Genomic DNA, 27,963 nt, shown 5'->3' with positions numbered 1-27,963 from the left:
CCTCATTACCGTGATTACACTTCAAATCTTACCATTATTTATGAAAATGTCTTGAGAGGTGAAAGGCTCACTTACCTCCTTTATGACTAAGTATTGTGATTTATTTTTTTTTAAATGTTCTTCCTGACTCTGTTCTCTTAAACAATTGGACTAGTTTTGTACTCTTTTAAAAACTTGGCATGTTTTCTTTGTAGACGGTGGCCAGTACAGAATGCAGTACTCAATGTAATCTGACCGACAATAAATTCCATCCTAATACTGCAAAATTATAATCTGATGCTCAGGATTCCTGTCTCTAGGTACATGCTGAGTTTTTTTTTATTCAAATGAAGTTTAGAGAACTAATTGTTTATCTTTAAAACAGTTTGATTTTTATTTTGTATGTTGGTCGACTGTTTAAAAATCCCATTGCATCATAAAAGGACGCTGTACTAGATTTCTAAAACAATCCGAACAATAATATATGACTGTTTTTGGTTTTGAATACACCGTTGAGAGACTTTCGCAGATAATACATGTAACTCGTGCAATATTTCATGAACAGTCAGAGCGGGTTGACTGCCTTTTAAAGGTAAGATACGAGAAGAGCAGAATGTCTTGGTTGTTGCCTTTTACAGTCGGAGATTGGCTGATGGAAACGGAACAAGAAGTGACGATACAAAAATGACAAGGAAACGAGATTAAAGAAACAAGCGAGCAGGCTCTCAAACTTCATTCGAATGTGCAAGGAAGCCGAGTAAGCATTTAGAGATTGATTGGAAGCACTGCGTGCAACAAGATCCTGCTGTTAAATTACACAGGACACAGCAATGTTAGTAAAACGGATGCTTTGTCTGATGTAGGCCCACGTGCAGATTCGAATAAATATAAATAAAAGCTGAAACTGCCCGCCGAAAGAAAACAGTTGCACAGACGGGCATTCATTCAGTCCTCATCCGCTGATACGATGTCCTCTGAAGAAATCATAGCTATCATAATCGATGGTAAGACATACAATGTCAGCAAGAGTAAGTTAATTGAGAAAAGCGATTATTTCAAAGCCCTCTATAACTCTGGAATGAAGGAATCCGAAGAGGGCTCGGTGCAGCTGCAGGGCTTGAGTGCTCATGGACTGGAGTTAATCATTGAATTCATCAATACTTCCAAAGTACATTTTGACAACGAGACCTTGGAAGATTTAGTGGAAACAGCATCTTTTCTCCAGGTGTCTTCCATCTTGAAGCTGCTCCTCTCTGAGGTTAAGGTGGATAACTGCGTGGAGTTATATAAACTTTCTGAAATTTATGGAATCACTGATCTGAGAAATGCCTGTCTCAGGTTCATGGTATGTCACTACCACCCAATGCTGAGGAGGCAGGAATTTAGGCATCTACCCAACACTTTGCGTCAACAGGTCAGGGAGATGCGCCTTAAAGGCACAGCTGTCTTGGTGGCAGTGGGGGATTTCTTTAGCACCTCCTTGGATCAGTCTCTTGATGAGGCCTGGTCAATGCTGAGATATGATGAGGTTGGACAGAGATGGCTACCCCTGGCGAACAGCCTCCCTCCGGACATGGTGAATGTGAGAGGCTATGGTTCTGTAGTCCTGAACAATTACCTTTTCATCATTGGCGGATACAGAATGACTAGTCAAGAGATCTCGGCTGCACATTGCTACAATCCTTGCAAAAATGAGTGGAATCAGATTGCACCAATGAATCAAAAAAGGTACAAAGTTGGTACTCATGTAGTTCACTCTCACCACAGTGTGATGTCTGAAATACAAACCAAAATTGCTGGAAAAACTCAGCAAGTCTGATAGTGTGTTGTCAGATGCTAGATCCACTGAGTTTTATTTTTAGCAATTTCTGTTTGTGTTTCAGATTTGCAGCGTTTGCAGTTCTTTAGGTTTTTCTGTGATATCAGAGATGTTATATTTCACATGTATTTCTTCTGTAACTAACAATCTTTCTTTTTTATACACAATGTTATATATTTTAAAAATGTCAGTTCTACAAAATTTTGTAGGAAAGGTAACTTAAGAAATTGTATAAATGCTTGAAATAATCAGAATCACAACAACCCAGATCCTTTATCAATCAGTTCTTGATAATGGGGCAGAACTTTTACCAAGCATTTCCAATCTGTGAAAAGCTAATGAAGTGGGGAAACCCCTCTCTTACAAAGGTAAAAATAATCTTTTAGTGCTACACATTTCAAACAGGCCTTATTTGTAGTAACAAAAGTAGTAAATCAGAGCACTGACAATATCTTGATTAGGCATCATTTGTAGTCTTGCTGTATCTGCTGTACTGACCAGATAATTCATTGATTGAAAGGCTTACAGTGAGTGTTTGGTCCAGGCTCAATAGCCTACTCCTTCTCCAAATTCTTATGTTTTTAAGTAGCAGTTACTTCACTATTTGGGAGATTTACTCAGTGTTAAAGGTCATTTTTCTTTCATGAGTACAACACACTGGCGTTTTAACTGAAACAAAGTTAATTGAAACAATATTTTTGAAGATCAGTAAATGGATTGAAACAATTTTGTGATGATGTTTCAACATTGCACTGTTGTACTAGTGGTGGTTGATGGGCAATATTCATCCTGGAGTTCAGTTATTAGTGGGATGCCGCAAGGATCTGTTTTGGAACCACTGTTGTTTGTCATGTTTATAAATGACCTGGATGAGGGCGTAGAAGGATAGGTTAGTAAATTTGCGGATGACACTAAGATCAGGAGAGTTGTGGATAGTGACAAAGGATGTTGGGGGTTACAGAGAGACATAGAAAAGCTGCAGAGCTGGGCTGAGAGGTGACAAATGGAGTTTATTGCGAAAAAGTGTGAAGTGATTCACTTTGGAAGGAGTAACAGGAATACTGAGTACTGGGCTAATGGTACGATTCTTGGTAATGTAGATGAACAGAGAGATCTCAGTGTCCAGGTATATAGAGCCTTGAAAGTTGCCACCCAGATTGATAATGTTGTTAAGAAGACATACAGTGTGTTAGCTTTTACTGGTAGAGGGATTGAGTTTTGGAGCTATGAGGTCATGCTGCAGCTGTACAAAACTCTGGTGCAGCCATATTTGGAGTATTATGTACAGTTTTGGTCACTGCATTATAGGAAGGATGTGGAAGCTTTGGAAAGGGTTCAGAGTAGATTCACTAGGATGTTGCCTGGTATGGAGGGAAGGTCTTACGAGGAAAGGCTGAGGGACTTGAGGCTATTTTCATTAGAAAGAAGAAGGTTAAGAGGTGACCTAAATGAGATGTATAAGATAATCAGAGGGTTAGATATGTTGGACAGTTAGAGCCTTTTTCCTCAGATGGCGATGGCTAGCATGAGGGGACATAGCTTTAAATTGAGGGGTGATTGATATAGGGCTGATGTCAGAGGTAGTTTTTTAACTCAGAGAGTAGGAGGGGAGTGGAATGCACTGCCTACAACAGTAGTAGATTCGCCAACTTTAAGGGCATTTAAATGGTCATTGGATAGGCATATGGATGAGAATGGAATAGTGTAGGTTAGATGGGCTTCAGATTGGGTTCACAGGTCAGCTCAACATCGAGGGCCGTAGGGCCTGTACTGCATTGTAAGGTTCTATGTTCTATGTTCTGCCAGTTATGAACATAAGATATAGGAGCAGGATATTCAAACCATACCTTTGAGCCTGCTCTAGAGTTATAGAGTCATACAACACGGAAACAGACCCTTAGGTCCAACCAGTCCATGCTGACCATGTTCCCAAACTAAACTAGTCCCACCTGCCTGCACTTGGCCCATATTCCTCCAAACATTTCTTATTCATGTACTTATCTAAATGCCTTTTAAACATTGTAACTGTGCTCACATGCACTGCTTCCTCCAGAAGTTCATTCCACATATGAACCTATCTCTGTGTAAAAGAAAATTGCCCCTCATGTCTTATTTAAGTCTTTTTCCTCTCACCTTAGAAATAGTCCCCCAGCCTTGAAGTCCCCCACCTTAGGGAGAAGACACTTGCCATTCAACTTAGCTATAACCTTCATGGTTTTGTAAACCTCTATAAGGTCACCTCTCAACTTCCCACGCTGCAGTGAAAAGCGTTCCAGCCTATACAGCCTCCCCTTATAACTCAAATCCTCCAGTCCCAGCAACTGGTAAATTTCTTCTGAAACCCTCTCTAACGTAATAATATCTTTCCTATAACCGGAGGACCAGAACTGGACACAGTACTCAAGAACAGGCTTCACCAATGTCCTGTACAATCTTAACATAATGTCCTATAATTAAAGGTCTGAGAAATGAAGGCAAGCATGCTAAACACCTTCTTAACCACCCCACCTACATGAGATGCAAACTTCAAAGAATTATGTACCTGAACACCTCAGTCTCTCCGTTCTACAACCCTTTGGATAAGTACATGAATAGGAAAGGTTTGGAGGGATATGGGCCAGGAACAGGCAGGTTGGACTAGCTTAGTTGGGATTATGTTCGGCAGGGACTGGTTGGACTGAAGAGTCTGTTTCCATGCTGTAAGACTCTAAGACTACCCAAGACCCTACTTTTAATTGAATAAGTCTTTCTTTTGTATGTTTTACCAAAGTGCAATACCTTGTATTTATCCAAATTAAACTCCATCTGGCTCTCCTCAGCTCATTGACCAAGATCAACATCTGTTTGTACTCTTGGATAATCTTCTTCACTGTCCACTATATCACAATCTTGGTGTCATCCGCAAACCTAGTAACCATGCTTTCTATATTCTCACCTAAATCATTTATATAAATGACAAACAAAACCCAGCACCAATCCCTGTGGAAAACCTCTGGTCACAGTCCTCCAGTCAGAAAAACAACCATCCGCCATCACACACTGTCTCCTGCTGTTGCCAATTTTTTAAATCTAATATCCAAACTCATGCTGAATTCCATGTGATCTAACTTTAACTAATTAGTCTACCATCAGAACTTTGTCAAAGGCTTCACTAACATCCATGTAAACAATGTCTACCACTTTGCCCTCATCAATCTTCTTGATTGCTTTCTCAAAAAACTCAAATCAAATTTAAGACAGGATTTCCCTCACACAAAATGATGCTGACTGTCCTTAATCATTCCTTGCCTCCCAAATGCATATAAATCCTAACTTTCAAAATCATTTACAGCAACTTGCCCACCATTGAATTTCTACCACTCAATAAGATCATGACTTCTCTGATTGCCAGTCCCCATAAACCTAAACTCTCTTTTCAATCAAAAATCTGACGAATTCAGCTCAAATATATTCAATGACTCAGCCTCCTCTGCTCTAGGGTAAGGGAATTCCAAAGACTAATGACAATCTGACAGAAGAACTTCAATCCTCAACTATGTCTTAAATGAGAAACCCATTGCTTTTAAAACTGTGCCCCTGGTTCTAGATTCTCCCACAGGATAAACATTAGGCAGAATTTAATGCTCTCTCCTGAAGTGGATTTGCACGTAGACCTGAGTTATTTGGGTTAGAAGTAGTGGGTTGGGAATCTTGATGCCGTTTTGCCTCTTCCATGATTAAATCCAGGAGAGGATGGCTCAGGGATGGTCTTCCCATCTCAATGCCAAGTAAGGATTTTAAGTGGGCAATGAAAACACATCATCTCATTTCACCTCATCTGGTATTCAACCAAAGGAGGTTGGGATTCAACATGCAGGAAGCCAGAAAAGCAAGCTCTGTTCTGTTTGTTTGTGACAGGAGTCCTTTGTTTTCACCAAGCATAATCATGAAGGACCTGAAATTCACCTGCCATTTCTGGTCACCCCAGCTGACCACCTGTCCCTCTGCCATAGCTGATGACCTCCTCACCATGATTCCATCCTACCCTCATTCGATCCTGGGCCTCTGGGACTCAGTTATGCCCATCGCCTGAGTGTCTGTATGTTTTAATAAAATCATCTGTCATTCTGCTAAACTCCAGTTGGTATAGACAAACATGTTGGGTGTTTCTTCATAAGACAGCTTCTTCATCCCACGAGTTAGCCCAGTGAACATCCTCTGAATTACTTCTAATTAAAGCAAACCTCTTCTTAGGTAGGAGACTAAAATTGTACACAGTACACTAGTATGGTCTCACCAATGCCCTGTGGTGTAGTGGCAAGTCTTATCTACCTTTACACTCCATACCCTTTGCAATGAAGGTCACCATTCTATTTTCTTTCCCAATTATTTTTTGGAACTGCATACTAATGTTTTTTGACATTCATGTACAAGTACATTCAGATACCTCTGTAATGCAACATTCTACCAACTCTCTCCAAATAAATAATATTCTGGCTTTCTAGTTTTTGCTGCCAAAGTGGACGATCTTGCATTATCCCACACTGTACTCCATCTGCCAAACTGTGTGCCCACTCACTTAACTTATCCTTATCCATTTGCAGACCATGTGGTCTCCACACAATGTGGTCTCCTACTAATGTTTATATGGTCAGCAAATTTACTACAGTTCATTCAGTGCCTCCATCCAAACCAACAACATAGATTGCAAATTGTTGAGGTCCCAACACAGGTACCTATGGTAGTCCATTAGTTACTGTTTGCCAACCTTAAATTGACCCATTTAGATCATCAGACCATAAGACATAGGAGCAGAAATTAGGCCATTCAGCCCATCGGGTCTACTCTGCCATTCAATCATGGCTAATAAGTTTCTCAACCCCATTCTCCCACTTTCTCCCCATAACTCTTGATCCCCTTGATACTGGAGAACCTATCTATCTCAGTCTTAAGTACACTCAATGACCACAGCCTTCTGTCGCAATGAATTCCACAGATGCACCATTCTATGGCTGAAGAAAGTTCTCCTTATCTCCATTCTAAAAGGTCTTCCCTACTAACGGAAACAACTTCCCAACATTTATTCTGTTCAGGCCATTCAGTATTCTGCATGTTTCAATGAGATCACCCTCATCTTTCTAAACTCTGTCAAGTATAAACTCAGAGTCCTCAAACATTCCTCAAATGTTAAGTTTTTCATTCCTGAGACCATTCATGAACCAATCTCTGAACACACTCCAGGGCTAATACATCCTTCCTGAGATATGGGGCCCAAAACTGCACAATACTCCAAATGTGGCCTGACCAGAACCTTACAGAGCGTCAGAAGTACATCCCTGCTTTTATATTCAACTCCTCTCAAAATAAATGCCATCATTGGATTTGTCTTCCTAACCACTGACTCAACCTGCAAGCTTACCATGAGAGAATCCTGGACTAGAACTCCCAAGTCTCTTTGCACTTCAGACTTCTGAATTATCTGCCCATTTAGAAAATAGTCCATGCCTCTATTCTTCCACCAAAGTGCATGACCTCACATTTTCCTGTGTTGTACTCTATCTGTCACTTCTTTACCCACTTTCCTTACCTGTCCAAATCTTTCTGCCGTCTCCAGCCTCCTCAATGCTACCTGTCCCAACTCTCCTTTCCTTCTAGCCAATCCTTTATCCATACTCATATATTAAACAGCACTTTTCAGAATATCATTTATATTTCCATGAGCAATTCGTATGGAAGCCTTTAAAATAAAATACAAATATTTTATAGCAATGAGTGACATTCATTGCACTCTATTCGTCAACTATGGTACTGATATTGTCCTAGAAATGCTGGTACTGGTTTGTTTATGTTCCTTTGTAACATGGAAAGGGAATATCTACAGTCTTGCGTAAAATAATTCTAAATATGTAGCTTATTAATCCAAATGTAGGGATATAGTGACCAAGTGCATTTGAGCTGCTGTGCTGTTATCTGTGGGCTGAATCTGCTGAGCAATAACAGTCATGGTCACTCATTCCAACTGCTTTAAGTTCAGAGAAATCTCCACTTTTCTGGCAGGTATTTCCATACATGGCTCCTGCAAAAATGTAGAGTGTATCTCTAATCCAGTTGAGACCTTGGTGTGAAGGAGAAAGCTAACTACATTCCCTTTTTCGTTATAGTTATCAGTTGCTGTATTCTGTGACTTAAATGTCCAGTGGCACAATCAGTCACTTTGACAGATGCTGTGTATTTAAGCTAAGTGTAAAGCTAGAGTGCTATGGTACCTGATCAGTAGGGTGCCTGGTGGATAGGGTAACAGCTAAGTGATTGAGTGTTGAGTGTAAATTGGGTTGGCAGGGCTGTAGAGTCTGGTGGGGAAATAGGAGTGTCATTTCCAACAAAGAGGGCTTGTAAGGACTGGAGGGGGAGTGTTTTGGAGATGTGTGCAGTAAGTTGTGGGTGAAATTTATAATTGCCCAGTAATTTTTAATTGTTTTTAATTGTCTAACTTTTCCTGGATAACTTATTTATTTACAGAGGAACCCTCTGAATGCTCCAATTTAAATAGATACTTTTGCAGAGTTCTGGCACAGCAGAATTGCCCATCAACATCTTCAGTTTCCTGGGCAGTTTGCTTGGAACCTGCAATGTCTGGGATTCCACAAGGTCCCAGTGCACAACTCCCAATGACACTGCAGAAATGACTACCTATGTAAATTATAAAATATGATATAAAATACCTCCAGTAAGTCAGAACTGGCAACAGCCAGTAGGGAATGCAGACTGGCAAATATTTATTCTTTTCTAAAGGTTCCTTTTCAGCAAGAGAGATACATGATTTTTCAAAGACTAAACTGTATTCTAAAAATACGAATTTGAGCATAAGATTTAGCAGCAAAGGTAGGACATTTGGCCCCTCAAATCTACCTAGCCATTTGATGAGATTATGACAGATCTGGTTGTATCCATATCTCTACTTTCCTGTCCACACTATATCCTCTGAGTCCCTTGTCAATCAAAAATCTCTCGAACTCAGCCTTGGAAATATTTAATGACAACCTCCACTGCCCTCCAGGGAAGAGATTTCCACAGATTAAAAATGCTTTAAGAGAGAAAGAAAATCTCCTCATCTCTGTTTTTAATAGAGGAGACCCCTTAGTTTTGAACTATGTCCCCTAGTTCTGGTCTCTTCTACGATGGGAAACACCCGTTCAACATCCATTCTGTCAAATCCTGTCAGGATCTTATATATTCGAATAAAATTACTTTTCACTCATCTAAACTCCAATGAATATGTGTCCACCCTATCCATTCTTCCTCATAAGATAATCTCTTTTTTCCAGAAATCTTTTCTGAGCATTCTTTGAACAGATTCTGCTGCAAGTTAATACTTTATTAAATAAGGAGACCAAAACTGTACATAGTTCCTCAGATGTGGGATGTATTCTGTGATTTTGGAGTAGAAATTTTAATGGCATTAAGTGTCGATCTCCAGCAAGTTAACTGCAGTGATTAAAGAAGGCAACTCACAGCCATCTTAGAACAAAGAACAAAGAAAATTGCAGGTCCTTTGGCCCTCCAAGCCTGCGCTGATCCAGATCCAGATCATCTATCTAAACCTGCTGTCTGTTTTCTAAGGGCCTGTATCCCTTTGCTCCCTGCCCATTCATGTATCTTAAATGACGCTATCGCTCCCCCCCACTACCACCACCTCCGTTGGCAACACATTCCAGGCACCCACAATGCCTCTGTGTAAAGAGCTTTCCATGTATATTTCCCTTAAACTTTTCCCCTCTCACTTTGAACTCGTGACCCCTAGTAATTGAGTCCCCCACTCTGGGAAAAAGTTTCTTGCTATCCACCCTGTCTATACCTCTCATGATTTTGTAGGCCTCAATCAGGTCCCCCCTCACTCACCTTCTTTCCAATGAAAATAAGCCTAATCTACTCAACCTCTCCTCCTAGCTAGCACCCTCTATACCAGTCAACATCCTGGTGAACTTCCTCTGCACCCTCTCCAAAGTGTCCACATCCTTTTGGTAATTCAGTATTCCAAATGTGGCCGAACCAAAGTCATACAATTGTAATATGACCTGCCAACTCTTGCACTCAATACCCCGTCTGATGAAGGAAAGCATGCCGTATACCTTCTTAACCACTCTACTGATCTGCGTTAGAATTACATCTTCCAAAATGCATCACCTCGCATTTGTCTGGTTTGAACTCCATCTGCCATTTCTCTGCCCAACTCTCCAATCTATCTATATTCTGCTGTATTCTCTGACAGTCCCTTTCACTACCTGCTATGCCACCAATCTTAGTGTCATCTGCAAATTTGCTAACGAGGCAACCTAAACTTTCCTCCAAATCATTTATGTATATTACAAACAACAGTGGTCCTAGCATGAATCCCTGTTGGACACCACTGGTCACTGGCCTCCATTTTGAGAAACTTCCTTCCACTACTACTGTCTGTCCCCTGTTGCCCAACCAGTTCTCTATCCATCTAGATAGAACACCCTGGACCCATGCGACTTCATCTTCTTCATCAATCTTACTAAAGTCCATGTGTGTGACATCCCTTCCCTCATCAATCAACTTTGTCACCTCTTCAAAGGATTCTATTGGGTTTGTAAGACATGACCTTCCCTGCACAAAACCATGCTGCCCATTTTCTTCCAAATGGGTATATATCCTATCCCTTAGTATCTCCTCCAGTAGTTTCCCTATGACTGAGGTCAGGCTCACAGGTCTGTAATTACCTGGATTATCCCTGCTCCCCTTCTTAAACAAGGAGACAACATTAGCAATTCTCCAGTTTTCTGGGACCTCCCCTGTTTTCAAGGATACTGCAAAGATATCTGTTGAAGCCCCAGCTATTTTCTCTCTCACTTCTGTCAGTAACCTGGAATAGATCCCATCCAGTCCTGGGGACTTGTCCACCTAATGCCTTTTAGAAGACACAACATTTCCTCCTTCCTTATGTCAACTTGACCTTGAGTAAGGGCGGCACGGTGGCACAGTGGTTAGCACTGCTGCCTCACAGCGCCAGTGACTTGGGTTCATTTCCCACCTCAGGCGACTCTCTGTGTGGAGTTTGCACATTCTCCCCTTGTCTGCGTGGGTTTCCTCCGGGTGCTGCGGTTTCCTCCCACAATCCAAAAATGTGCAGGTTAGGTGAATTGGCCTTGCTAAATTGCTCGTAGTGTTAGGTGAAGGGGTAAATATAGGGGAGTGGGTCTGGGTGGGTTGCGCTTCGGTGGGTCGGTGTGGACTTTTAGATTAGATTAGATTAGATTAGATTAGATTACTTACAGTGTGGAAACAGGCCCTTCGGCCCAACAAGTCCACACCGCACCCGCCGAAGCGCAACCCACCCATACCCCTACATCTACCTAACTACGGGCAATTTAGCATGGTCAATTCACCTGACCTGACCTGCACATCTTTGGACTTGTTTCCACACTGCAAGTAATCTAATCTAATCAAAGATCTAGCCCTAACCTCAACATCCATCATGTCCCTCTCCTTGGTGAATACCGATGCAAAGTACTCATTAAGAATCTCACCCATTTTCTCTGGCTCCATGCATATCTTTCCTCCTTTGTCCTTGTGTGTGCCAACCCTTTCCCTCGTTACCCTCTTGCTCCTTATAAATGAATAAAAGGCTTTGGGGTTTTCCTTAACCCTGCTCACTAAGGATACTTCATGACCTCTTTTAACCCTCTTAATTCCTCATTTCAGATTGGTCCTACATTCCTGATATTCTTTCAAAGCTTTGTTTGGCTTCAGTCACTTAGACCTTATGTACACATCCTTTTTCCTCTTCTGAAGGATAACTAACAATGGGTAACTAATGCTGATCCAGCCAATGATATCCATATCTCATGAATTACTTTTAACAAAGGACTGGAAAGGATTGTCACTTTCACGTGAGGATGGGATGGCTTTTCTTAATTGGTGCATCATATTGAGGTTGTGCAGAACCTTGATAAAGCCAGTTTTGGAGAACAATCTGTTCTGATATGACGCAGTAGTTCCATTCCTGAGTTATATGAAAATCACATAATAGAAGCACCATTTAAACCAATGGAACCATAATCACATTATAGCCAATACAGATCAGGAAAGTTTGCATTTTACAAATAATGGTCTAAATTCTTCATTCGCGTTATAGCCAATTCACATTGAAGAAACAGGCATTATTGCCGAACTGACTGTACTATGTACAGTTCTGGTCACCCTGCTATAGAAAGGGTGACCAGAACATTGGCGAGGATTCAGAAAATATTTACCGGGCTGTTGTCGGGACTGGAGAATGTGAGTAATAAGAATAGGCTGCATAGATTGGGATTTATTTCACTAGAGCGTAGGAGTTTGAGGGGTGACCTTATAGAGGGTTTTAAAATCATGAGATGCAAAGATAAGGTGAATAACAAAGTTTTTTTTTCCCTAGGGGATGGTTGAGTTCAAAACTAGAGGGCATAATTTTAACGTGACAGGAGAAAAAATTAAGAGGGACCTGAGGAGGCAACTTTTTGACACAGAGGGTGGCTCTTATGTGGAAAGAGCTACCAAATGGAGTGGTTAATGCTGGTAAAATTGCAATATTTAAAAGACATTTGGAGAGGTACATGAATAGGAAAGGTTTAGAGGGATGTGGGCCAAACAGAATCCAGTGGGGCTAGTTTAGTTTGGGAAACTTGGTCGGCATGGATGAGTTGGACAAGAGGGTCTGTTTCCATGCTGTATGACACTGACTCTAGAAAGCTAGATATCTAAGCACAAGGAGGTGTGTTGGGGTGTGCATGAAATTGACATCCCTGTTGTCTCTTCATGGGGCCAAATTTAATTATATTTAAAAGGTTTTTATTCAGACATTCATTCTCTGCAAGTCATGAGCCTGGCTGAGTCTATGTCATGTTTAGCTCTGCACTTCTCTTCACTTCTCACCCCCACCTTGTTTATTTTCACCTTCTGAAACATTCTCCTCACTCTGTCTCCCTTTTGGACTTCCATTTGTTGTTCTAATTACTGGCTGTACCTATGCACCCAGAAACTTCTGTGCCACAGAACTCTGTTTCCATTTAAACAATAAACTGTTTTTACATAACATTTTCTGTATTTTAGTTCTTATAATGTATCCAGTCTATCCTTATAAATCAAATTCTCCAACCCCCAGCAACACCCTTGTAAATATTTTCTGGATCCTCGCCAATTTAATAATATCTTTCCTATAGCAGGGTGACCAGACCTGTACAAAGTACTGTCAGTACTGTGCATTTCTCCAATGCACAGGTTTTAACGCATTTGAAGAATTTAGACCATTATTTGTTTAGCTTTACAATAGAAAGATGGAATGAGATAATCAGAACAGCAGCATGTATGGTAACTTTCAGGATAGTTCTCTGTAACCTTTATCTGAATTAAGTCTTTCTTGACAGGATCCAACTGTCCTGTTTGCAGGCATTAAGTGTTGAATATGAAATGACTTATGCCAATCCCAAGCTGCCATTTCTTTGCCCAAAGTGCAAAATTGCCCAAATATCAGCATTAATTGTCACTCTTGCTGTGGTCTCTGTAGTTACGGAAAATGACGCACTATGTCTGTAGGGATTCGGGATAAGGTACAGAGGTACCTTTTTATCTAACCATGCTGCACCTAAACTGGGAATCTTTGATGTGAGAGTGGGACGACCAGAAATATATATTCCATTACCAAGCAGGAACGTACTTAATTTGAAGGATAAAGTATATTGTCACTTAATTGGCTGTAATTTATAAGAGGAGAAAGTGAGGACTGCAGATGCTGGAGATCAGAGTCAAGAGTCTGGTGCTAGACAAGCACAGCAGGTCAGGCAGCATCAAAGGATCAGGAGAATTGATGTTTCGAGCATAAGCTCTTCATCAGGAATGAGGCTTCTGAGCCAAGGGGGTAGAGAGAACTCTACTCCCATGGCTCACAAGCCTCATTCCTGATGGAGGGTTTATACCTGGAACGTCGATTCACCTGTTCCTTTGATGCTACCTGACCTGCGGTTCTTTTCTAGCACCAGACTCTTGACTGTAATTTATATGATCCTGTCAAAACTGAAAATGGTTTAGAAAAGTAAAGATTAGAATATTTTGTACTGTTAACATACTTCTCTTTTTACAGATCAAACTTTAAACTTGTAGCTGTCAGTGAGAAATTGTATGCTGTCGGTGGTCAGTCCCTTTGCAATGTTGAATGTTACAATCCAGAGATGGATTGGTGGAGTTTTGTAGCCTCAATGCCAGATCCTCTTGTGGAGTTCTCAGCCTGTGAATGCAAAGGGATGATCTATGTAATGGGTGGATACACAACACGAGGTGAGTTGCTTTGTTTTTGTACCGAGTTTTAAAGAAGATTTAGTGTCTGTCTGCTTAAGCATATCTGGATGGTCTATTTGTACGTGCCACCCTAGCAATGGAGATATTTTACTTTTAATCTTGAGCTCCTGGTCTCAGCTTCATTGCTGTGAATGAAGGTTTAGTACTTTTGTACAGGCAGGAAAGGAAAGTTGGAGGGGATTCTGGGCGAGTCAAGCTGGCACTCTGTGCATTGTATTAATGAGTTATACCGCAGAGTCATCAAACAGATTTTAATAAAATTGAACTATTTTATTAATAATTGAACAGTATTAACTTAAAAACTGTAAAATTTGAGTAACCAAGTTTTTAAAACAGTATTTCTTGGAACTTAAAAAAAATTCGAAAATGTTGCTCTAGTAGCCTCAATATTCTAGTAGCCACTTTATTTCTTTGTGGAAACCACTAACTGACATTCTTAACTCTAACCCCAATTCATTGTTACCAGGCAAGTCAATCTCTTATATTTTTCTTGGCTTTTACACCAACTGCAATTCACTGGTTCTCAGTTATCATCAATTATCTGTTCTAAATCATTAGATCAGCTGGCCAGAGTGATCATCAATCCAACTTTTCTTCCCTTTTTGATAGATTTTGATTTTGTTGCAGGAACTCCACACCAGCTACAGAAGGTGTACTGAGTAAGAGGCTGTAAATTTCAATTCCTCAAGCTATTCTTTTGAGATAATTTCTTGAACAAAACTGAAAAAGAAGGTGATAGCAGTGGACTAGTACTATTATCACTAGATAAGTAATCCAGAGACCTGTGAAATGTTCCAGATACCCAGGTTCGAATCCCGCCATGGCAAGTGCTGGAACTGAATTCAATTTTTAAAAGCTGGAATTAAAAGTCTAATGATAACCTCAAAATCATTTTCAACATTTGTACAAATCTGTCTGGTTCACTAATGTTCTTTCATAAGAATCCCTACAGCATGGAATCAAGCCCTTCAGCCCAACAAGTCCACACCAACCAAAAGAGAAAATACTGGAAAATCTCAGCAGCATTATCTGGCAGCATCTGTAAGGAGAGAAAAGAGCTGATGTTTCGAGTCTAACTGACCCTTTGTCAAAGCTAGCTAGCTAGTCAAGCATTCACCTAACCTGGACATCTTTGGATTGTTACAGGAAGCCAGAGCACCTGCAGAATATGTAAACTCCACACAGACAGATGCCTGAGTTTGGAATCGAACCGGAGTCCCTCACGCTGTGAGGCAACAGTGCTAACCACTGAGCCACCATCTGCCCCTATCTTTTTGAAAAGTATCCTACCCAAACCCAATTCCCATTACTCTACATTTGCCCCCTGACTAATACACCTAACCTATACATCCTAGAATGCTACTGGCAATTTAGCATGGCCAATTCACCTAACCTGCACATCTTTGGAGTGTGGGAGGAAACCAGAGCACCAGGAGGAAACCCACGCAGACATGAGGAGAACATGAAAAGTCCACACAGTCACCAGAGGCTAGAATTGAACCTAGTTATTTCGGGAAGGAAACTGGCATTCTTAGTCTAACCTACATTTGACTCTTGACCCCAGACCATCAGCAATGTGATTGAGTGAGATGACCTGGCAATTGCTAGAATGGGAAAAAAAAAATGAAAATTATGGTCTACCTGGCATCAACTCAGGTACCAGAAACAACAATGGCACACATAGCCCTGTAAAGCCAATTCTGTAAAGCCCTCCTTACTAATATCTGGGGCTAGTGCCAAAATTGGGAGAGCTGTCTTTGGAGAGGCAATAGTTTGGCATGGCTATATTCATGGAATCATACCTAGATTAGATTAGATTCCCTACAGTGTAGAAACAGGCCCTGCGGCCCAATCAGTCCACACCAACCCGCTGAAGTATAACCCACCCAGACCCATTTCCCTCTGACTAATGCACCTAAAGCTATGGGCAATTTGGCGTGGCCAATTCACCTGACATGCACATCTTTGGACTGTGGGAGAAAACCAGGGCACCCGGAGGAAACCCGTGCAGACACAGAGAGAATGCGCACATGGCACACAGACAGTCACCTGATGCTGGAATCGAACCTGGGACCCTGGTGCTGTGAGCCAGCAGTGCTAGCCACTGAGCCACTGTGCTGCCTTGCACCTAAGCTCCCACACAATACCATCACATCCCTGGATATATCCTGTCTCACCAGCAGAGGTGGTGTCACAGTGGTATACTGACAGGAGGGAATTGCCGTACTAGTTTGGAACATTGACTTCAGGCCTCATCAGATCAAACACAGGCAAGAAAGCCTCCTGTTGATTACCACATACTGCACCCCTCAGCTGATGAATCTCTGCTCCTCCATGTTGAGCACCATTTGAAGGACACACCAAGAGTGGTAAGAGTGCAGAATATGTTAGACGTGCACCAGGAGTGGCTCAGCAGCACCACTACAGACCAGGCTGGTTGAGTCTTAAAGGATATAGCTACTAGGCTGGCTCCCTGTCAGTCGATGAGGGAACCAACAAGAAGGAAAAATATGCTTGACCTCACCAATTTGTCTGTCACAGATGTATCTATCCATGACAGTATTGGTAAAAGTGACGACTTTACAGTTCTTGTGAATATTGGATCCAACCTTCACATTCAGAATAAGCTCCATCTTGCTTTAGGTCATTATCACCTTGCCAAATGGGACAAACATCAAACAAATCTAGCAACTCAATACTGGGCACCCATGAGTTGATGTGCCCAATCAGCAGCAACAGAGTTGTACTCCAACACAATCTATAACATTATGCACTGGCATAGCCCTGATTCTTCAATCAAGCCAGGCGATCAACCCTGGTTCAATGCAGGCTGGCATGTCAGCAGCAGCACCAGGCATGTCTAAAAATGAGAGGTCAACTTCAAAAGCTACAACACCAGACTACTTGCATGTCAAATAGCATTAGCAACAAATGATGGACAGAGCGAAGTGATTCCACAACCAGCTGGTCAGATCTAAGTTCTGTAGACATGTCGCATCCAGTCATGAATGGTGGTGGACAATTAAATAACTAAATACAGCATGAGGCACTGCAAGTCCCTGCACATCAGTGCAAAAGGAAAGGCTAATGCATTTATAACAATCTTCAGCCAGAAACTTCAAATGGGTGATCTATCTTGGCATCTTCCAGAAGTCCCCAGTATCACAGATGCCAGTCTTCTGCCAATTTGTTTCACTCCCCTTTTAGCTAGAAACAATTGGAGGCACAGGATACTGAAAAGGCTATGAACCCTGACAGTATTCTGACAATAGTAGAAGACTGAAGCTCCAAAATCTGCCATAGCCCTAGCCAAGCTGTTCTAGTACAGCTACAACACTTGTAGTCACCTGACAATGTGGAAAATTATCCAGGTACGCTCTGTACAAAAAAGCAGGACAAATCCAATCCAGTCCATTACCACCACATTGATGTACTCTCGATCATCATTAAAATGATGAAAGATGTCTGCAATTGTGCTATGAAGCAGTGGTTATGTAGCAATAACAAGCTCAATGATGCTCAGTTTGGGTTCCACTAGGGCCACTCAGCTCCTGAACTCATTACAGCCTTGGTTAAAAAATGGACAAAAGAGCTGAATTCCGGGGAGAGGTGAGGGTGAATCTCCTTGGCATCAAGGCCACATTTCACCAAATGTGACAACACGAGCCCTATCAAGACTGGAGTTGATGGGAATCAATGGGGAAAATACTCCACTGATTGGTGTCATACTTGGCACAAAGGAGATTGTTGTGAAGTTCAATCACCTTAATTCCAGGACACCTCCACTGGAATTGTCAGGGTAGTGTCTTAGGTCCAACGATCTTTAGCTGCTTCATTAACGACACTCCATCCCCAATCAAAAGGTCAGAATAGGATGGAGGGAGTGTTCTCTGATGACTGCACAATGTTCAGCACCATATGTAACTTCTCAGATATTGAAGTAATTCATATCCAAATGCAGCATGACGTGAAAAATATCCAGGTTTACGCTGAGAAATGGCAAGTAATATTCATGACACAGAGGTGCCAGGTAAAAAAGTCCGCCTTCAGCAAGAGAGAATCTAACCATTGCTCTTTGACAGTCAATGATATTGCCATTCTATCAATGTACTGGGGCTTACCATTGATCAGATATTGAACTGGACCAACCACATAAATACTGTGGCTACAAGATCTGTTTAGAGACCAGGAATCCTGCAGCAATTTGCTCATCTCCCAATACCTGTCCACCATCTAAAAGGCTCGAGGCAAGAGTGTGATGGAATAATTTCCCCTTGCCTGCATGAGCAACTCCAATAACACTTAAGAAACTTGGCACCATCCAAACCACAGCAGCCTGCTTCATTGGTACAGCACCGACAAACATTCACTCCCTCCCCCACTGTTACTTGTGGCAGTATCGAGTATCAATTCCAAGATGCAGTGCAAACATTCATCAAGGCTCCTTAGTCAACACCTTCCAAACCATGACCATTACTATCTAGAAGAACAAGGACAGCAGATTTATTGGGGAACAACGCCATCTGTAAAATCCCCTCCAAGTCACTCGCCATCATGACTTGGAAATACAGCTCTGTTCCTTCACTGTCACTGGCTCAAAATCCTGAAATTCCCTCCCTAACTGCATATGGTCTACCTGCAGCACATGGACTGCAGTGGTTCAAGAATGTAGCTCACCAACACTTTTTCAAGGGCAACTAGTAATATGCAAAAATGTTAGTTTAACTAGTGATGTCCTCATCCTTTGAATGAATGATAATATATCAAGGAATTAAAAATCACTTTTAAGTCTACATCTGATCTAATGTAATGTTTAATTCTTATGTCCATGCATACCTGACTGCTAATGATTTAATAATATGCCATCTCTGTGACGCCTTATCATAACGTGAAGAATTACATTATGGATCAGCACACCTGAACAGTATTCTGGATTAGTGGTGCTGGAAGAGCACAGCAGTTCAGGCAGCATATTTCGCTGCTCGTTGGATGCTGCCTAAACTGCTGTGCTCTTCCAGCACCACTAATCCAGTATTTGGTTTCCAGCATCTGCAGTTATTGTTTTTACACCTGAACAGTAAACTGCTGAGCTGCAATTTGGATACTTTGATATGTAACATGAATATCAGGATGTGTCTCCATAACACTGATCTCATTCAATTGCCATTCTAGTCTGCTGTGATAGTTGCCGACTTTGAACTAATTATACTTAGCATGCATTTTTCAATATTTTGGTTTTATTATTGAGAAGGTACTTCCCAACTTTGACAGTGTTCTGTTATTGGTTTTGTGATGCTATAGATGTTTAAAATGTTAGACTCATTTTAAATTAATTAAAAACCCTTACATTTTCAGATAGAAATATGAACATTTTACGGTACTGCCCTACCTCAGATGCTTGGACTGTCCTAGAATCCTGTGAGCTTCATATTCGTAAACAACAAATGGTGTCTGTGGAAGATACAATTTACCTTGTTGGTGGCTGCATCCATGAGAAAGGTGGAAGTAGGAAGGGAAGTCATACTGAAGATATGCTTACAATTCAGTCCTACAATGTGAACACTAGAGAATGGCTCCACCTCAAGGAAAACACATCAAAATCTGGACTAAATTTGACTTGTACATTGCACAATGATGGGATCTACATTATAAGTAGAGATATTGCACCAACAACCAGCCTTGAACATCGTGTATTCCTCAAGTACAATCTATTTTCAGATATGTGGGAAGCATTCCGACGTTTTCCAGCATTTGGACAAAATACTTTACTTTGCTCATTGTATTTCCCTAACATAATTTAACAGTAATTGTTTTGTGATGAAATGGAGTTTGTGTAAATGCAGCAAGATCCTAAAATGAAGAGGAATGGTAGATGTGGGCCAATTTAATGGAAGCAAACTGCTCCACCTTAAAAGAGTCAGAGTTGATCATTATTCCTAGGCAATTAGTTGTGAACTGAATCTTCACAGTAATAATACAACAGCAGGTATCTCCTACTTAACTTCAAAATTGTAATTGGGGAACACAGGCTAAAACAAATAAATTCCTTCAGATTAATAATACAACTGAATTACTTTTCTTAAATGGTAAAGAACAAAGACAAGATTTTGAAAACACAGTTAAATGGTGTGATTGGTGTCAATCACTTGAGAAGGGGCCTTGTTATTAAATGGCCGTTGATGGCAAAGTTACATTCCAGTGAAGTATGATGTTGAGCCTATAAGTGACTCATAATGCATGATGTGTCTTCAGTGCAGAATACTTATAACCTAATAAAAGCTTAATTTTACTCCACTGAAGTATCTTTCATTGCTCCAGACAATAACAATTTTGTTCATATAGACACTTCATCAGCATGACACAAAATGCACAGCAGCAATCTGGTTTATCAAGGTTTGCTGTTTTACAGATGAGTGTGTACTTTAAAATGGGACTGTTTCTGTGTTTTTAAAAATGAATCAATTTCAAAATCTTAATGTCAACACTTTAAAGTATTTAGAATACAGGGTACATGTTTAATTTATTTTTGTTAATCATTTGTGTCAAAATACTGAGTGAAGAGGAGTGTTGGAGCTGGTCTGATTCTTGTTCTGACAGTGTAAAGGTGCTCAATTAACCCTAAATTTTAGATGATAAATATATGAATTCTCCTAGCATTTATGTTTTCCACTTGATTGCCATTGAAACAAGCTCTGATATTACAAAATGAACTTTTATTTAGAAATCTCTAATATATTAAAAGTGTTGCTGATGTCCTGTATTTGTCACACACTTGTGTCAACTTCAGTGATAAATTTCTGTGCCTACAGTTGTATTAGAAATTGCTTGTGGACTTATTACATTGAAGTTACAACCTTCTGAGATCACTTCAGTTTTGTATCTATCAGCTCCTTAATTTGTTGAGGATGAAAATGCCATACCTCCAGCCAAATCTGCATCTCAGCTGCACATTTGTTATTCGACCACGAATAATGTAAAAATCAAAGAGAAAGTGACAGTGAAGTTATTAGTGATGATTCTTTGTATCTTTTGTTTGCTTTTGGCAGGACACTTGTTAATTATTCACTTGGGAGCATTTGTTAATTTTTCATGTCCCCATAAAAATCACTTCCATAATACTCCAATGTTTCCTAATATATCTTTACAACCTAAAAATTACAATGATTACAATGTTCAGATTTTGCTCTAGCAGTGCACTGACCAGTGTATGCTACTGGACTTGCCCTTGCAACTTTAGGTTTCTAAATATTTGTGCATGACAAGTTGCTGAAAATGGTCGCTGATAATGTTGTTCTGAGGGAAAACTGGGCTTAACTGAGTAAACAGCCAAGCTCTGCTTATTTCTTTAATCAATCAGACCGAAGGACAGGGAAGGAAGTGTAAATTAAAGGAAGTGAATTTAATGTCACATCAAGTGCAGAAAAAAAATGAGAACTATTAGATTGAGACAGATCAACACAAAAGAGAAAAATAGAAAAAAAAGGACTTGATTTAAAATTCTACATTTTTATAATCTCCAATAACAATTCACACCTGAAGGGATAATCATTTTCAGTTCTTCAGAAGTTGGCTGTTATTAACATTTCTTCAAGGTCTGCCCAAATGAATGTTCTTGATGATTGTTCACTCAATCACAGCTAAGTGGCTTCGTTCTTTTACTATTGGTGACGCATAGCTGCAGGGCCTGAGACTATTTGAGCTGGAATGGTGATTGAACCCTACGTTGTTGTCATTAATATAATCCACACGCTGCATGTCTATTAACCATCATCCCTTATTAACACTTCGCACCTAATTAGAAGTGTTCTTATATTTGAAGTAGCAAGAGTTAATTTTCTGTAGGAAATTTAGTTCATTTCTACCATCTAAGTCGAGCAATTTCGTGATGTTGATTATATAGGAACGGTAAGGCAGTCAGAAGGATGGCATGTTTGTAAATTCTGACAGGTACTTTTGGATGCTGACATTTACACCTACATCTGTCCCCCACCTGAAATCAAATTACTTTTCAAATTGTTCTAATTTTATTCTACATTTATTCTGATCATTCATGATTACTATTGAAATAGGAACATAGGAACAGGTGTAGGCAATTCAACCCCTCAAATTTGTCCTGCCATTCAGATAGCTCATGCTTGATCTGTATTTCACTTCCATCCAACCAACTTCGTGCCTAAGCTGTTATGCCCTATTCTAGCAAAAATCTACAGATCTCTGGATTTAAAATTTGTAATTAGGCCAACCTTTACAACTTTATGTGAGTGGGATTACCACATTTCGACCACAAGTTGTGTGAACAAGTGTTTTTTAATTCCCTTCCTGTATGTTGATTAAGGGTTTATGCCTGAAACGTCGATTCTCCTGCTTGTTGGATGCTGCCTGACCTGCTGTGCTTTTCCAGCACCACACACTTAACTCTGATCTCCAGCATCTGCAGTACTCACTTTCTTCCCTTCCTGTATGGCCTGGCTGTGATTTAGGATTATGCATTCATATCCTAGACATCACCACCAATGGAAAATGTTTTCTTTTTTTAATCTATTCACAGGATGTGAGCATCACTAGTTTAGCAGCATTCAGTGCCCATCCCTAATTGCCCAGTGGGCAGTTAAGAGTCAGCCATGTTACGATAGGTTTGAGTAATAGGTAAAGATGGCAGTTTTCCTTCCCTAAAGGACATTAGTGAACCAGGTGGGTTTTTTCAACATCTGACAATGATTTCATGGACACCATTTGAGGCTTAATTCCAGATTTTTATTCACTAATTAAATCATCTTAATTAGACATTACCTACCCTTTCATATATTACATGTAAACAACAGCATAGCGATTAAATTACAGGATTGGTAATCCAACTGTCTTGATTAATACTTTGGGGACACGACTTTCTTTTTTATAGCAACTGAGGGATTTCCCTTTTTATGTAACTATAAAGACTTTAGTGTTCACCTTGATATCATTCACATATTTCTTCTATCATTTGAATCTTAGTTGACTTGGTCTTATAATATTAATGATTACATTGCCAGCAATATGAAACTTCTAACCTAAACTAAAAAGTTTAAAAATTGATTGTTGCTCAACATGTTGAAAACAACTTATGAATATTTTATTATTCCCAACATCTATATACAGGTACACATAAACACAATAAAAAACAAACAAAATTGCTGCTCTTCAGAAATTCAGACTGAAACATTTAGAAATCAAGAATGCTTGCAAGTAATTGATTCTTCTTTTCCTGCAACACTTAAATTCTATAAAATTACAGGAATAAGCTGAATAAAGTCGACTTTTTTGTGTATTTGTGTAAAAAATTAAAATGACTGCCCAAATAAAGAACTAATAATAATTTACTTTTCATGGTGATGAAAATGAGTTTGCTACTTCCATCCTGGCAGTTAGGGTCCATTTATTTTCTGCCAGACCTGTAGCTAAATTCAGGAAAGCACCTGTGATCATTTTCTATTCCATTTATTTGTTCTAATCTGGTTTATTTTAGCAGTGGCATTTTTTGGAACAATATTATTTAATTATTTAATAATTTGGCTATTGGCACATTTGATCATTGAAGATGGATGTGAATGATTTTAAAATAATCCCTGAATAATATTTAAACTCCTATTACGTATGTATGATATTATTAATAGATACAACCTAATTCATTACTATGAGGATTGAGGGTTTTGCTAATGTTCATGATTCACTGTTAGCTTCATCTCACAGTCTGTGATTTGATTAAATTATTATCTTGTGACTCTCTGGCAGGTATTTCTCTTCTTACATAGAGGAAGGCAAGTCACATTGAGGATAGACACACTACGGAATAAGCTGTAATGAATGAATGAAATACAGTTGTCATTAGCATTCAACAAAATAAATAAAATTTAGAAACTTAAGTATTTCTCCTAAGTAAGAATCCATGCACCTTGGTACCAAATTAAAGTACAATAACTTTAACAGGCAATGTGAGCACAATGAATCTAAATAAATTATATTATAGTTGGAATAGACAGTCACTTATTGTTAGTTGGATATTGCAATGAGACTAAAATATTATATTGAACATTTGAATAAAAATTGTGTTGTTCTGTATTACAAAGCAAAACTGTTGTCCTATCTGGTGGATGAAATTTATTTACTGTGGAACAGAAATAGAGCCATTCAAATTATGACAACTTGTAATTTGATGGTCAAACTATATGAAGTGAGCCATATAACGAATGGATTAGGGAGGTAATGTCCTAGTTGTATTATAACTAGACTGTTAATCCAGAGACCCAGATAATGTTCTGGGGACCTGGGTTCGAATCCCGCCATGGCAAGTGGTCAATTTGAATTGAATGAATACCTGGAATTAAGAATCTAATGGTGACCATAAATCCATTGCTGATTGTCAGAAAAGCCCATTGGTTCACCAATGTTCTTTGGAGACTGAAACTTGCCGACCTTACCTGGTCTGGCCTACATGTGACTCCTGATCCACAGCAATGTAGTTGCCTCTTAACTGCCCTCTGAGCAATTAGGAATGGGTAATAAATGCTGCCTAGCCAGCAATGCCTCATCCTATGAATGAATAAAGGAGAATTATGCAGTTAACAAAGCAATTTTGCATTTCCCAAGAGCTGCTGGATTTTGTTGTTTCTTCTCCATTTTGAATTGCAAGTTGTTAATTCCTGTATAGGGTTGAGGCAGCCCTGTTCCTGAAACTTATTCCTGTTCTTTTAATTTATACACTATTTGCAGGGATGGGGCTAGAGCAGTTTAGGTGTTTAGTGTCATCTCTGGCCCCGTTTCTGTTTTTTTTAAAGATTTTCCATTGTGTTACAATCATTTTCTTGCACTAATCAGGCAAGGAATCAAGTTTACGAAGCTATAGAGGTGCAAATCACTTTACTAGCAAATTACTTGATTGTTCGATTTACTTTTGAAATTTTAAACAATGTTTATTTTACAATGTGGGCTGAATAATGTTTTATTTAATTGAACAGAACATATGTTACCATTTAAGATGATTATATGATTTCCTCATGTTACAAAGCACATTTCCTTTACATTTATTTTGAATAAATTCGCAGAAAATGCAATTAATCTGTCTATTGTAGCCTCCCATCAGCTCCCTATTTTCTTACATCCAAAGTACAAATGTTCAGAATATACCTTTTTTCAGTTAAGTTGCAACATGGTGTTTTGCAGATATGGAAATTAATTTAGCAAAATATATATTAAACCGCGAATCCCATTTGGCCGATCTGGCAATTACATTTTCTGTGCCATTCGATACTGATTTTAAAAAAAATTCATATGTACCCACTTCCCAATTAGATTGCAGAACATTATTGGAATTTATGTAATCGTCGGTTCCAAAAAGGAATGGTCTGGTGCTTCCCCGGTAAGCTTTAACTGGGGACAACTTGTACAGACTGGTGCGTTTTGAGGCGCACACTTTCTCCGGACCGAGAAGATGTCCTGTTCGAGACCTCTCGTACTGCTCCTGGGGTGCACTTTACGTGATTTAAAAGACAGAGTCCAGCACCATGTGCGGTATCTCTTTGCCACCAAAACGTAAATAACTGAATTGGCACACGGATAGAAATAATTAAGGATTGTGCAACCAAAAAAGAGCATTTCCCAGTTCTGTCCGCCATGGCATGCACCTAAATACAGGCAGAGCTGTAAGACGTAGCTGGGCAGCCAACACGCAGAGAAGGAGCCCGTGGCAAATAGGATCATGATAGAAGCCCTCCTTGTGTTTCTGGAACTGACCAGGGACATCATGGGACTCTTCAGAAGGAAGATTGCAAGACGAATGTAGTTATAGGCGATCACCAGCATGGGTACCAAGTAAAACAGAACGAACTGAGCCAGAATGGTCTTGTATTTGTGCTGGTATAAACCCGAGACGCAGAACGTGGTGTTGTGAGCTCCTGTCCCTGTTGTGGCGTTGATCCGCAGCGGTATGGCGACAGCCAGGCTGAAGACCCAAACGAAGACCAACAGGACCATGCTGAGGGTCATTGCAGGGGGTCTGTGAGGTTTCATCATGACCCAGGCACGGGTGATGGAGACAGCGCAAAGGGAGTAAGCGCTGGCAGCCACCGAGAACGCCACGAGGAACTGAAGTATTTTGCAGAAGAACCTTCCAAAGGGCCACGTATACCGCAGGGCAGCCACGATGAGGAAGGGGTCGAGCAAAAGAGCAATGAAATCTGCCACGGCCATGCTCACCAACAGGATGTCCAAGCGGTTCTTCCGGAATGAGACATACTTGGTAAAGATGTAGAAGACCAAGGTGTGGGCGAAAACCCCAACCAACACAATACCAGAGCAAATACTGGCGAAGATGATGCCATATGTAAAAGTCATGATTAGAAATTCAAAGCATCCTGGGTCTTCTTTGGAAAGGCAGCAACAAGTGATCTTGGTCGACAGATATGGAGGCCGTTCTCTTCAGGGTGGGTAACTTTCGGACATCTCAAACCAGATGTTCCGTTTGCCACAGGATTAGGGCTAGGGTTCGCTCTGAAGAATGCAGTGCATGTTAATCACTGCCGGGAGAAACAGCATCCATGCACATTAATTGAAGCGGCACTGGTTCACCGCCGCATTAAAAAGTAATGAATTACAAGGTCTTCCTGCTTTTAGATGACGTTATACGTAGCTCAAACGATTCGATATCGACAAGTTCGATCCTCGCACAAACAAATCAAACGCGGCGCATTCAGGTAACCCAGTTCAGAAAACAAACCTGCTGTGAATAATTAACTTTTCTCGATTTAGTTTCTGGAATACTTGGGCTTCCCCCCCCCCGATAACACCCAGCCCCAGCTCACAGCGACACTGGGCGTGCTATCACCTTCTCGACATTATCAGAATACTTCTCCGCACTTCAGCACAATGATACAATGGCCGATAGGTTAGGGGAGGCGGGCACAGAGAAAAGATTTTGGACAAGAGATGATTTTTTTTGGGGGGGGGGCGGTGGGGGTGAAATTTGAGGAAGAACATTTTTATGCAGTGTGTTGCAATGACCCGGAGCCGATTGACTATGAGAGTGGTAAAAGTGAGAAGAGTTAATGAATTCAAATGAAATTGGGTAGACACGAGAAGGAAGTAAACTTACTGGGTTGGGGATTGAACGGAATGGGACTGATTGGATTGTTCCAAAGTGCCGGCATGAACTTGATGGGGCAAAGAGCTTCCCTCTGTGCACTAATTGCTCTGTGACTCCACTTGATCAACTAAAAAGAAAATCTTGCAATTAAATATTAGGAAGGCTAAAGGCATTGTCCTTGGTTTCTCTTTAAAAATTTATTCCTTAGTCACTGACTTCATGGCTGACAACTATCTGAAGTGAAACCAAAGCATCTGTTATATTTAATCTCAAGATAAGTTTCTGGCCACATACATGCACCATACTAATTTCACTTATTTCCATCAACATAACATTTCCTGACTGCACTCCCTTCTCTGCTTATTGATTGCTTGAACTCTAATTCATTTCTCTCCAGACTTGACTATTTCAAGGGGCTTCCACTTTTTACCCTCCTTAAACTTGAGATCATCCAAAGTTTTGCTGTCAGTGACCAAGCTCACCAAATTCTATTCACTCACCAACCATATCCCCATTGACCAACACTAATGGCTGGTAAAACAACTCCTCAATTTTAACTTTCCTACCCCTGCTTTAAAAATCTGTTGGTGATCCAGCCTATCCTAATCTCGGTAACTCTTCCAGCTGTACGACTCACTGCAAGAGATCACTATTCCTACAATCCTGACTTCTTCAGCATTTTTAACCGTCCATTGATGCTTATGCCTTCAACTTTGCC

At 40.3% G+C, this 27,963-nt stretch overlaps 2 protein-coding genes across 2 annotated transcripts; one reads left to right on the top strand and one right to left on the bottom strand.

Moving 5' to 3' along the window:
• Window positions 1-208: 208 nt before the first annotated feature.
• Window positions 209-20,196, top strand: klhl42 (kelch-like family, member 42). Its single transcript, XM_072552110.1, has 3 exons — window positions 209-1,707; window positions 13,917-14,110; window positions 19,487-20,196. Exons 1-3 carry the CDS (start codon window positions 947-949, stop codon window positions 19,930-19,932), a joined length of 1,401 nt encoding a protein of 466 aa, XP_072408211.1. The 5' UTR covers window positions 209-946; the 3' UTR covers window positions 19,933-20,196.
• Window positions 20,197-25,477: 5,281 nt separating this feature from the next.
• LOC140458287 (galanin receptor 2b) lies at window positions 25,478-27,752 on the bottom strand. The gene is made up of 2 exons (XM_072552690.1): window positions 27,746-27,752; window positions 25,478-26,526 (listed from the first exon to the last, which is right to left on the bottom strand). Exons 1-2 carry the CDS (start codon window positions 27,750-27,752, stop codon window positions 25,478-25,480), a joined length of 1,056 nt encoding a protein of 351 aa, XP_072408791.1.
• Window positions 27,753-27,963: the final 211 nt, after the last annotated feature.

The sequence above is a fragment of the Chiloscyllium punctatum genome, chromosome 32 (assembly GCF_047496795.1).
Source record: "Chiloscyllium punctatum isolate Juve2018m chromosome 32, sChiPun1.3, whole genome shotgun sequence".
NCBI classification, from domain to species: Eukaryota; Metazoa; Chordata; class Chondrichthyes; order Orectolobiformes; family Hemiscylliidae; genus Chiloscyllium; species Chiloscyllium punctatum.
The sequence above is the reverse complement of the archived record's forward strand: the minus strand, read 5'-3'. Positions and strand labels throughout refer to the sequence as shown.